This window comes from Canis aureus, chromosome 23, assembly GCF_053574225.1.
Source record: "Canis aureus isolate CA01 chromosome 23, VMU_Caureus_v.1.0, whole genome shotgun sequence".
Classification (NCBI taxonomy): Eukaryota; Metazoa; Chordata; class Mammalia; order Carnivora; family Canidae; genus Canis; species Canis aureus.
Window position 1 is genome coordinate 9,376,641 of NC_135633.1, and position 11,221 is coordinate 9,387,861.

The 11,221-nt window shown below is 55.0% G+C and overlaps 1 protein-coding gene across 1 annotated transcript in view; it reads right to left on the reverse strand.

The window, feature by feature from the left end:
- The window catches only part of NAV2 (neuron navigator 2), a 726,136-nt gene extending 715,565 nt beyond the window's left edge, over positions 1-10,571 (reverse strand). Inside the window, exons 1-2 of the mRNA XM_077866218.1 lie at positions 10,518-10,571; positions 4,743-5,384 (exon numbers count right to left, since the gene is read on the reverse strand). Of these exons, the coding sequence (XP_077722344.1) occupies positions 4,743-4,817 (75 nt within the window). The 5' untranslated portion in view covers positions 4,818-5,384; positions 10,518-10,571. The remainder of the gene's footprint in view (positions 1-4,742; positions 5,385-10,517) is intronic.
- Positions 10,572-11,221: the final 650 nt, after the last annotated feature.

Genomic DNA, 11,221 nt, shown 5'->3' on the forward strand with positions numbered 1-11,221 from the left:
AAAGGAGAAATGGAAACAAAAGAGCCAGCCAGGAAGCGATGCCACCAACCAGGCAAGAATTCCTGAGCCTCAGACTCGACAGTGAGATCAGAGAGGAGACAGCTGCCAGATATATAGCAGCATGGAGCAAGTGCAGCTGATGCCCGCATGGCAATGTCGTGGGCGGGGGTGGGGGGAGAGGGCAGGGGAGGGGGGAGCAGAAGGCCAAATGATCCCGAGCTCAACCACAGGTGACAGGGAAGTTGGGGGTGCCGTTAATAAAAAATGAAGAGGAGAAGCCGATAGGGCAGTAGGATACAACACTCCCCTTTGCAGGGCAGGAGTTGGCAATCCACAGCGGTTCAGCCAACCTTGGAGATTTTAATTACACTAAGCCTCAGTTCACCCTCTCCAAAGTCATTTTTTTAAAAAACTGTCTCCAGGAGGCTTTCATGCTGCGAAGCTGACAGCCAGGAGAATTCACACTAAACCATCTTTGTCACCACTCAGTCATCAAGCATCTTAAAAAACCCTGAACAATTCTTATTTTACAGTGTTCATCCTCTGTGGGAAAGCTCCATCTGTGAAGGACAAACTTCTAAGGAGGAGTAGAGAAAAATCAATCACAGAGTCATTCCCCTGACTGATCAATAGGTGTCTGTCAGGGAAATTCTACTTCTCCCATCTATGCTAGTTAAGTGGGTTCTTGCAGCACTGAACAATACTTACCGCACTGAATTTCTCTCCATGGCAATTTGCAGCCCTGGGCCTCTCTAGATTTTTCCCTGACTTCAGCACAGAATTTAAATTTGACAAGTGCTGGGCATGCATGAGACCCACTGTCCATAAGTGGTGCCAAGATAAGTCACCCCAGGGGAAGTTCTGAGGGGCACCCCCCTGAAAGGCAGGGCGAGAGCGGGCGTGCTCACATCTAAAATCTGCGGTCTGATCTTCCCGTGGCCAGCTGCTTCTTATCAGTGAGGTCCCCACTCAGAGACGCGCCCTCAGGGAGGCATCCCCTAGGCTCAGCTAGCTCGGCCCTCGTGGGAGCCAGGAATTGCCTCCCTCTCAATCTGCAGGGTAGCTGCACAGGTGTATAAGAGGCATAAAAGTCCACCAAGCTGTAAACGTAAGCAGCATGCATTTTACTGGATGTAAGTCATCTCTCTATTAAAAAGGAAATTGAAATGATTATAAATATGAAAGGCACCCCTCCCCTCACCCGTTACACCACTATGCCCTATTTATTTTCCTTAGAGCATAAACTGTTGTCCACAAATAAATGACGTTGTTACTTGCCTATGGCTCACTGTGCAGGGAGGCACTCACTCCCCAGCACAGTAGCCGCTAGTCACATGTGTTTATTTCAGTTTAAATAAACTAAATGAGATTTAAAATTAAGGTCCTCAGTCACACTAGCCACATCTCAATTGCTCCGTGGCCCGCTATGGCTAGAGGCTACTATTTTGTTCGGTGCAGGAACAGAACATTTCCATCACTGCAGAAAGTTATATGGGACAGTGCTGGTCTAAAATGTGAGCTTCAGGACAGAGGCCTTGTCTGTCTAGTTTATGCCAGGCTCCTAGGAGAGCAGTAGGCACATGGAAGGCACTTAGTATAAATACTTGTTGAAAGGACGAATAAAGGAATTTTGTTATACTAAAAAAAAAAAAATTGCGGAGCAAAAACAAAAACCTGGAAACCTCCTAAATGTGCATCTCTAAGGGATTAATTAAATAAATTTTGGCACATTCTATACTGGGACTCTATTCAGTCGTGGAAAGGCACAGAGAAGGCGTGTATATAATGACTCAGATATCTACGCTATATTAAGTGAAAGAGCAAGTTTCTTAAAAATATGTACAGCGCGATTCCGTTTTTTATTAAGAAACACAAACCCAAACTAGTCACGAGCGACACATACCCAACTGTTAAAAGCAGTCGGTGCTGGGTAGAATTAGAGAGGAGAGGCATCTGCATTCTATGTTCTTCTGTAATGTCTGAACGTGTAATGAGTATGTATTACTTGAGGGTTCTTTTTGAGATTTAAAACAAAATTACATGCAGCCCTCTAAGAACAAAAAGAGGGAAAAAAAACCCACATTGCAAACTGTCCCTAGAATATACAGAACATTTCTTACATAATTACCAAGTGCCAAATTCCTTACCAGCTTTATTTCATTTAATCTTAACAACCCTGTAATTAAATACCATCATCAGCCGTTAAAAATGTAGACTCTAAAGATCAGACAGGTTAAGTAGCTTTCCCGGGGTTGCACAGCCAGCACGCAACACAACTGGCATTGAACCCAACTCTCTGGGCACTCTTCACCACAGAAAGCACAGGCAAATACCACCCAGAAAAGCCCAGAACTAGCCACTCCAACTATATGAAACTCCAAACAAGGGCCAAGTTACATTGAGTTGCAGGAAACCAACCAACCGAACCCTGGAGAAGGCGGCGTGTGCTGCTCAGGACAGTCGGAAATAGAGCAAAATTGAGGCCAGCCACTCTCCCTCCGCCTTGTCTCCCGAGCTCCCCACAATTGTCCTCGGTGCACACACACACACAAACACAGACACACGCATGCACACATGCATGCACGCACAGACTGCCAGCAACGCCACAAGGATCTGGTGCCAATGCACGCCTGGTAACTTAAGCATGCTGGTGGAGACGTCCCAGCTCCCCAGCAGATGCCTTGATTGTGCCTTTGTTGGATTTTCAGCCAATCCCCCCTAAAGAGGAGTTTTCAGCTCACCCGAGATATCTGAGCCAAAACACCGCAGAGTCGCCTTTCAGCTCGGTGGACAAGGCATTCCAGGCTGCAAGCCGGGAGGCTTGTTTAGCTTCACACTTGACGCAAATGGGGTGTGTGTTTACCCACAAACACACACATGCACACACCAACAGAAGCTGCCGCCGCCAACAGAAGCTGCTGCAAGAGGCAGTATTTCTAGAAGCCCAGGAACTGTACTCGAGTAAAACTGTACTTGAGCAACACAGAACTGGATCACGACGCCTATCAGGAAAAACGATCTCACTCCTCCTGAGCAAAGTTTCAACCACAGCCTGGAAAATTCAGTAGGAGATGAAATGTAATACTCTATTAAGCCTTATTTTGCCAGCACAAGTGAGAGCTCACTCAAGCATGGAGAGTCATTAAAATGGATCTTACATATATCATTATAAATTTAATAATCGCCATGACGGCTAGAGTTCAAGTTAAAATGAATGTCAGCTGAGCATGACCAATTGATGTTACCCCAGCTGCCACAGAGCCTCACTTGGGGTTATATTCCACTTCTAGAGGCTCCATAGTACATGTGGACCCAACACAGCCAGAGCCAAGAACAGATGGGAAATGCAGACATCTACACCTAGCCAAGGAGAGGCCGTCATAATTGCATATTATCTCGGTGTACCAGCCCAATTAAAATTTTCTACAGTGTCAGAGGTCCCAAATGTTCCTCCACTAAGTGTCTGGATACCAAACTTGGCTGACACTTAGCAAAATGCAGTCAATTCCAGGAGCTGTTCACAACAGTTATCAATTTTCCTCCTATCTCTCAGAAAGCTCCTGCAGAAATCCTGGTAGGTTATACACTGAGTAAGTCAAACACCACAAAACAAATTTACTTATCTAGGCGCCTAAGATCGTGGGCATTCTTCCTACGTCCTGGGAAGGGTAGTTTCAGGAGTGGAATCTTTTTCTTTAGGAATGGAGTCAGTATCTAGGTTTATAAGATGAAATTTGTTTCCGTTTATTTTTATCCCTTGAAGGCAGAGCGAAACCTCATACAAAACCCTACTCACTCACACACACGCGTAGAGCCATCTAAAATCTAGGGGAAAGTTCCAAGGCTACTTTTCCCCTCCGCGTGGATTTCATACTGGGAAGAAATGGGTTTTGAGACACAGAAGGAGAGGGAATACTCCACACAGGAAACACCACAAGTTTTTCTACCATCCGCAATATCTTCCGAGGAAATATCAGAAATTATTTTCAGATTAACACAGGTTCTGGCTCTGCTTGAGCTGTGTTTAACCCTTGCCGCTCCTGGCCCTAGCAACTCCCCTGGGAGTGGGGAGACACAGCTCCAGCTCTCCTTCTAGACAGCCGGCCACTCGATGCTCTTCCTGAACATCTGGCTTTTTAAAGACAAGTTGAACTTTAACTGGTACACAGGTCCTGGGTGGCTGCAGCTTTCACACCGATGACAGCAAATGACCTACACTCAACAGGCCTTTTTAAACGGCTGTGACATTCTCACAGATGGGGCCAAAGACCGGAGTCCGATAGGTTTTTGATCCGTCAACACAAGAGCCAGCAGACCACACGGAGAAAACCTCAAACGAAACCACGGCTTGTCAGGAGCCCCATTTCCAAAAGGTGCTAAGAGTGCGTGAATCCCAAAGGGGGCCTCAGTGCGAGGAAGCCCAGATTCGACGGAGAGGACGCACGACACTTTTGGTTTGTTAACTCCCGGGGTTGTGAAAGCATACGAATCCTTGACTTTCTGGCTCCCGGGATCAAATGCTGTCCCCCGCCCTTCTCCTCTTCCTCTTGTCCCCTTGCCCACCTCAAGCCCAGCACCCGGACCTGCCAGAGCGGGAGCCGCCACCCCACCTGCTCAACCGGGAGAGACGCAGCAGCGAGCACAACGGGGACAACCAGGTCCTGCCCCGACACGGCCACCCGGGCTCTCCGCATCGTGCAACTCCAGCGCCGGAGGCCAAGCGACGCAGTTGTGGCACTTACCCTCTTTTGATCTTCCAGCCCATGGGTCACCAGCTTTCTCTTCTGCTGTTGGCCGGGCTCAGAAACCGGTTCCATTTCCCAGGAGTAAAATCCCTCTCTCCTTCAGCGATGCTTCCAAATCCACGGAGGAAGAGAACAAGGCAGGCCGAAGGGCTGCATGCGCGCCGCCCGACTCGGCCCTCTCCGGCCCAGGCAGCCCACGCGACCTCTTCAAAGGTCTTCCCGGCTTCTGGAAATCCACTCGGGGACCTCGCTCGCCATCACTGCCCGAGCCATGAGGGCGGCTGCCGCCGGCATGGTGAGAGCTGGGGACCGGGGCTCGACTTCAGTTCCACGACTGGCTTCCCGAGAGCCCGGGGCACAGATCTGGGCAAAGGCGAGTCCATGTCCTGGGGCCCGGGCCACATTACTGCCCCTGAAGTCCCTTCCCTCGCTGTCTCCTTGGCACCGGGAATTTATATGTCAATAACACCGTGAATGGGCATTTAATCCCCCGCGCCGCCAGCATCCACATCCCTCTCCGGCAGCCCCTGGCTCCCATAAATCACCGCAGAGGCTGCGCGGAAAGCCGCCCCCCACGGCTCCTGCGGGCGTTCATCACAGAGGCTGCTGTCGTCTTTCCTCACCGACTGACACCCATACCTGCGGAGACAGTGGTCAACAGTCAGATGTGTGTCTCGGGGAGAGCTCAGGGGTGAGCTGTCCTGCCCACCGGCTGGAGCCCCAACCACGCAGCAGCCAGCGATCCTCCTCCGAGCCTCTCAGTCCCCCCAGCACGTCCATGGACAGGCGACCGGGTGGGGGCCTCATGGGCCCCCCGCTGCTCCCGATGGGAGGCACACAGAGGACCCTGTTCTTGAAATAGGCCCACCAGGGCCCGAAAGGGGGTCTTTCAAACCCATGTGGGGCGCACCAGCAGCAGCAGCATCACAGGAAGAAGGCACCCAGGTACGATGAGACAGGGAAGCAATGGGCTGTGAAGCAAAAAAGCATCAACATTTCCCCCTCAATTACAGCTGCGGAGGCAGCGGAGGCAGCGTGCGGCAGGCGAGACGCCGGGGGCCGCCGGGGACGTGGAAAAGAGCAGCGTGGATCAGCTGCGGCTGGAAAGGGAAAGGCGGGGTGTGCTACAGAGCTGCATTCCCTGCCTCGGAACCTGCAGGCTGAGCAGACACCCAGTCACCTCCCAGCTGACGTCACAGCAGCTGAAGGGGCCGGGAGGGGGGAGAGGGGAGGGACCTCCCCACCCAGGACAGCAGTTCGCTCGGGGTGTGCCCCTCCTGGCCCGCACCTGAGAGGTGGGAACCCATTTGAGAATTGCCTCGAAGATGCACCACCCGGTGAATGCGTCTCCCCCGACACAGAACCAGCAGCCCCAGGAAAGAAAGAGAAGAGGGGAAAAAGCCCTTCAGTAAGAAGGCACTAGCTTCTTGCCAGCGTTTCTAATCAACTCACTGGCCACCCTACAATTCAGGCCGCGCCAGCCTCCGGGAGAGCCGTGGGCAGATCCGGCCGCAGCGGGCACGAGACAGAGGCCCTCAGACCATCCCTTGCAGCTGTCCTGACCGGTGGCCACTTTGGAATGAGGCCGAAGCCATCGCCTATCACAAAGGGCTTCCGCAGCACGGCTCAGTGCCAAAGCAGGTTAAAAGGGGGACAAGAGACTCAGCCACAAAGGGCTTGTGAGGAGGAAGACGGGAAATGCTTCTCTTAGGGAGAGGAGTCGCAGAAAGGTTGAAGGCTTATCCTAACCCACAGAAAACCCTCCGCCGGGGCAGATTTTGGCAAGTGAGTTCCCAAGTCACAAATGTTCTGAATTTGGCAAGAATGGATGAGAGCAGAATGTCCAGAAGAGGGGCACCTCTTCTAGCCCAGGGCACTGACATGAAAGGCAGCTTGAAGGGCGCCTGGGTGGCTCCGTCAGTTAAAGCATCCAACTCTTGATATCAGCTCAGGTCACGATCTCAGGGGCGTGGGATCCAGCCCTGTGACAGGCTCTGTGTGCAGTATGGTGTCCGCTTGTCCCTCTTCCTCTGTTCCTCCCCCCCTTTCACTCTCCTCTCTCAAATAAATAAAATCTTAAAAAAAAAAAAAAGACAGCATGAGTGAAGCCCTCTGCTAGCCCAGGAAATAGCTGAGCTTCCAGAGAAGTAGGCACGTCTGGTTGCCAACTACCACCGCCATCTCCAAAGCCCCTTCATGGGATCCCTGGCAAAAGTGAGACCTCAGATCCATTCTTTTATTATTCTAGATCCCAACGCAAATAAACTCTGGCCAAGTGGCTTTCAATAGTACCCTTTTCTGAATCTAACCTGAGATTTCAAACTAGGAGGCTCAGACGGATCTGAATCTTTGCAGCTTAATTCATTCCAGGTGTCGCCTGGAGCAAGTAACTTACCCTCTCCGAGCCTCGGGGTTCTCATCTGTAAAGCGGGGGTAATAACACACAAGCGTGGAAAGATGGATCACCTACTGACCAGAGTAGGTGTCGGAACGTCAGTAGCTGCTAGCCAGACACTGTCTGCTGTTCGACACATTCATCCAACAAATCTCTATCCAGTCATCTTTCTTCAGTTGGGATTCTCAGCCTAGCGTTACAGATGAGACAACTGACGATAAGGAAGGTCAAGGAAGTTGCCTGAAGTCACACAGTCCGTAAACTGCAGGGCTGAAATTTGAACCCAGGTCTGACTTCACATCCTTGCTCATATCCGTGCCTCTCTGGCCGGATCACTGCTCTGTGGCTTTTCACCAGCAGCCTGAATCCAGAGTCCACACTTTTTACAGCTCCTGGCTCTCCGCATGAATAATAATTAAAGAAAAAGACAGGTGCCAAAGGGTCCTCTACTTGGAAGGGCCTTCTCCAGAGGGACTGCTCCATTCACAGCTCTGGGCTCCTTCCATCTAGGAGGACAGCTCTGCACTCTGCACCAGGCACTACCTCTCTCCCGGGTGAGACCCTGTCACATCCCATCATGCCAGCCGGTGCACACGCCCCAAGCATACATGGGGACAGACGTTCTCACCGCAGAAGTCCCTCCCCATCGGTGGGGAGCGAGAGGATGTTCAACACCTCTTGGGAGCTTTTTCTTTTTTCTGGGAGCCAGTCTCCTCCAGTTCTGGGGCTATTATTATTCTGGTGCTGGGCATGGTGGTAGTAGAGGGGGGAGTATACAGGGGACCCAAGAAAGGGGAGAAGCAAGGATGCTGCTGTCACTAGCTGCGGTATCCAATCTGTCTCTTGATTGAGGAGGGCAGGCTTCATTGGAGCAAGTCCTGATGTAAAAGCTCTCATTTCTCTCTGCCCAGAGAAATCTCAGGTAGTCAAAACACACTTGAACTTAAAAACAAACAAACCTGACTGGGTTTGGGCGGGACTAAGAGAACGTTTACCCAGATTGTTGAAAAGGCAGCATGTTTGCTGAAATGGCCCCTAAATGCAACAACTCGTCACTAGCTTCTCTGTGCACAAGTCTGCCAGGAGCCGCTGTTAAGAGAAGGGGGAACAAGGCGAAGGCTGGACCCAACTGCACTGTAAGATGGGGGATGGGACATTTAGGGCAAGTCCCTGCCTGCCCCCTAAAGTCCAGAAGACAAATCTAGTCATATTGAAGACATTCTGAACACACCACCAGGGCTTCCTCCTGCCTGGACCAAACACAGTCTCCAAAATCCCTTCAGTTTCCATTCCACATCTGCTCAAACCCTTCCTGCTGTCTGGGTCATCCCCAAGTGAAAAAAGCTATAAAGACTGCCTTGGAGGTCGAGTCCAGAATATGGGGATCCAGAAAAAGGATCTAGTCTCAGACGTAGAGGCATCCTTCCAAGAAGGCCCACAGAGGCTCCTTCCTGTAATAAAACGCTATTCCTTGATAAATGCCAGTTGGGGGGTTCCAGGTGCTAGACAAGTCACAGGCCAGGCCAGGTCGAGTGCACTCCTTCCTTCCACCCTAGGTGTTGGAATCCAGAGCCCATATTACATGTTTTTGTAAAACGTCCTTCTCAAATCCCCCCAAAGTTTTTTAAAATTTGGCAAAGCCCCTTTGGTCTTCTCATCACCTCTCTCCCCGTCTCTAGCTACTCCTGCCCCATCAAACCTCCCTCCCCCAGGTGGCTCCAAGACTGGGGAAACTGGTTTTAAACCCGGATTCAAGGCCTGGTGGGGAAGGGGGTTCGGGGTGACGGTGAGAAGGGAAGCCTGACCTGTTTCATCTCATAACTAGAGTTCAGCTTCCTAAACCGGGGTGCATCCGTCTTTCCAATGGTCTAATTAACACTCATCACCAACACAGCGTTTTTAATTAGTCTTCGGTGCCAATAGGGGAAACGAGGAGCTTCTTGGAAGCGTAGCCTTTCATTAATCAATCAATCAATAAGTTACATAAGATGGAAGAAAGAGAGCCAAGGAGGCGTGGGGGGTTCCCAGGCCGGGATTTTAACGCGGGGGCTTTCTTGCTGCCCCAGGGGAGTCGGCCGAGCCCGCTTCTGCTCCAGCCGGGAGGGAGGAGGGCTGACCCAGCCAGCAACCCCCGCCTTTATTTGCGCACGGCCAGCGAGCGGAGCGTGCTCCCGCCTCTTCCCCGAAGAAAAGAAAGGATCACACACAAAAATAAGTCACTAGGGCCCCAGCTGGGCGGGCGGGCTGCCGCCGTCGCCCGGGTCCCTTTGCCCGCAAGAAAGGAGCCGCTTCGGCGGAGCGCGCACCCCACGCCCGGGAGGCGCCCGGCGCCCCTCCCGCCCCTCCCGGCCCTCCCCGGCCCTCCCCGGCCCTCCCCGGGCCTCCGCCTGCAGCTACCCCGCGCCAGCGTGGGAGGGACCCACGGGGAACCGCGAGGCGCCGGGCTCGGGTCCACCCACACACGGGCACGGACCCCGTGGAGAGCCTCAGACGGACACGGGCGTAGTGGGCACTCGCGGAGATCCAGGCACACACCCCCACGCGCACCCCGATACCTACAGAAGCTGGGGCCACGCACCGAGATGCACGTCCGCGCGGGGAGGGCCCCACGCAAACAGGCTCCAGACCCGCATTCGCGGACAGAGGTGGGCAGGGAGAGAGACAGAGAGAGACGGAAAACACGCGCGCACCCGCGCACTCACACACGCACACGCCCCGAAAATACATGGAAACGCCGGCAGAAGGCTCGACAGATCGGCAGACGCAGGCACCCGAGAGGGGCGTTCACAGACACCCGCGCCGGCAGCAAACGCAGGGGGGACCCAGGCGCGAGGGTCCCCGGGGACGCGGTCACGCGGGGCGGAACGCGCGCACACACGCGAGGCGCCCCGAGGCGCAGGCACCCGCGCCAGGAGATCCACCCAGCCGCGGGCATGCACGCCCGGAGGGATGCGCACCCACTCGGGCTGGAGGGGGGGGGGGTGCCGGGGCCCGGCCGGGGAAAGTGCGCCCCGAGCCCGCAGCCCCGCCCCGCGCGCCCAGCCCGCAGCTGCCGGGGAGACCCCGCCGGCCGGTCTCGGAACAAGGCGGCCGCCGAGCGCACGGCCGCAGGGTCCCCGAGGCGCGGCCGCGCGGGCTGGGGTCGGGGAGGGGGGGCCTCCGCCGGGGTCCCGGAGCCGAGGAGCGGCCCCAGCCCCGCAGCGCATCCCCAGCCCCGCGGCGCATCCCCAGCCCCGCGGCCCCAGCCCCGCGGCGCATCCCCAGCCCCCTCCGCGCCCGTCCCGCGGCGCCGCAAACTTTCCCGGCCGCTCCCCGCGCGGGGCGGGGCGCCCCAAGCCCGGGCCTGCGAGGGCGCGCGGGGCGGCGGGGGCTCCTACCTGCGCCCACGCGGCCCCGCCGAGCCGCAGCCTCCAGCCGGTCTCGCCGCGCTCGGGCCGGCGCTCCCCAGCCCGGGCCGCCGCCGCCGCGCCTGCCCCTCCGTTACCCGGGAAACCGCCTCCTCCTCCCCCCGCCGGCCAACCAGCGGCGTTCACATGGCGCCTGGCAGCCAATGCGCGACCTCGCCATCCCGGTCCCCTGGCAGGGTCCCGAGCCCTTTCCCAGGCTAGGGGACCGAAGAGAGGCCGGCTCTCCGCGCTGCTGCTACTCTAAGGGGGGCCCCGGGGAGGAGGGAGGAGGGGGCCGGGGGCCGGGGGCCGGGGCAGGCGTCTGGGCCTATCTGGCGTCCTATCTGGCGTCCTTCTTCCGGACCTGACACTTTAAGGGAGACCTACATCGCTGGAGAACCTGAGTTGAAAGCACATCAGGGCACCTAGCGCAGTTTTCCCCTAAATCCAGAAATGTAATGGGGTAGCTTGCCATCAGGGCGCCGTGCAGCCTGCGGACACCCCCCGGGGGGGCGCTCACAATCCCGCCCCCCAAGGCAATGCTTACTTAGAACCCCCCCCCCCCCCTTGTAGAGCTCTGACTGGGGGCAAGTTCTCTTCAACACGGAACTGCAGGCCGCCTCCGTGCCAAGATCCCTTTCTGTTCTCTTGGACACACAGAACAAGTTTTCTTGGCCAGCTAACAGGACGTCAGA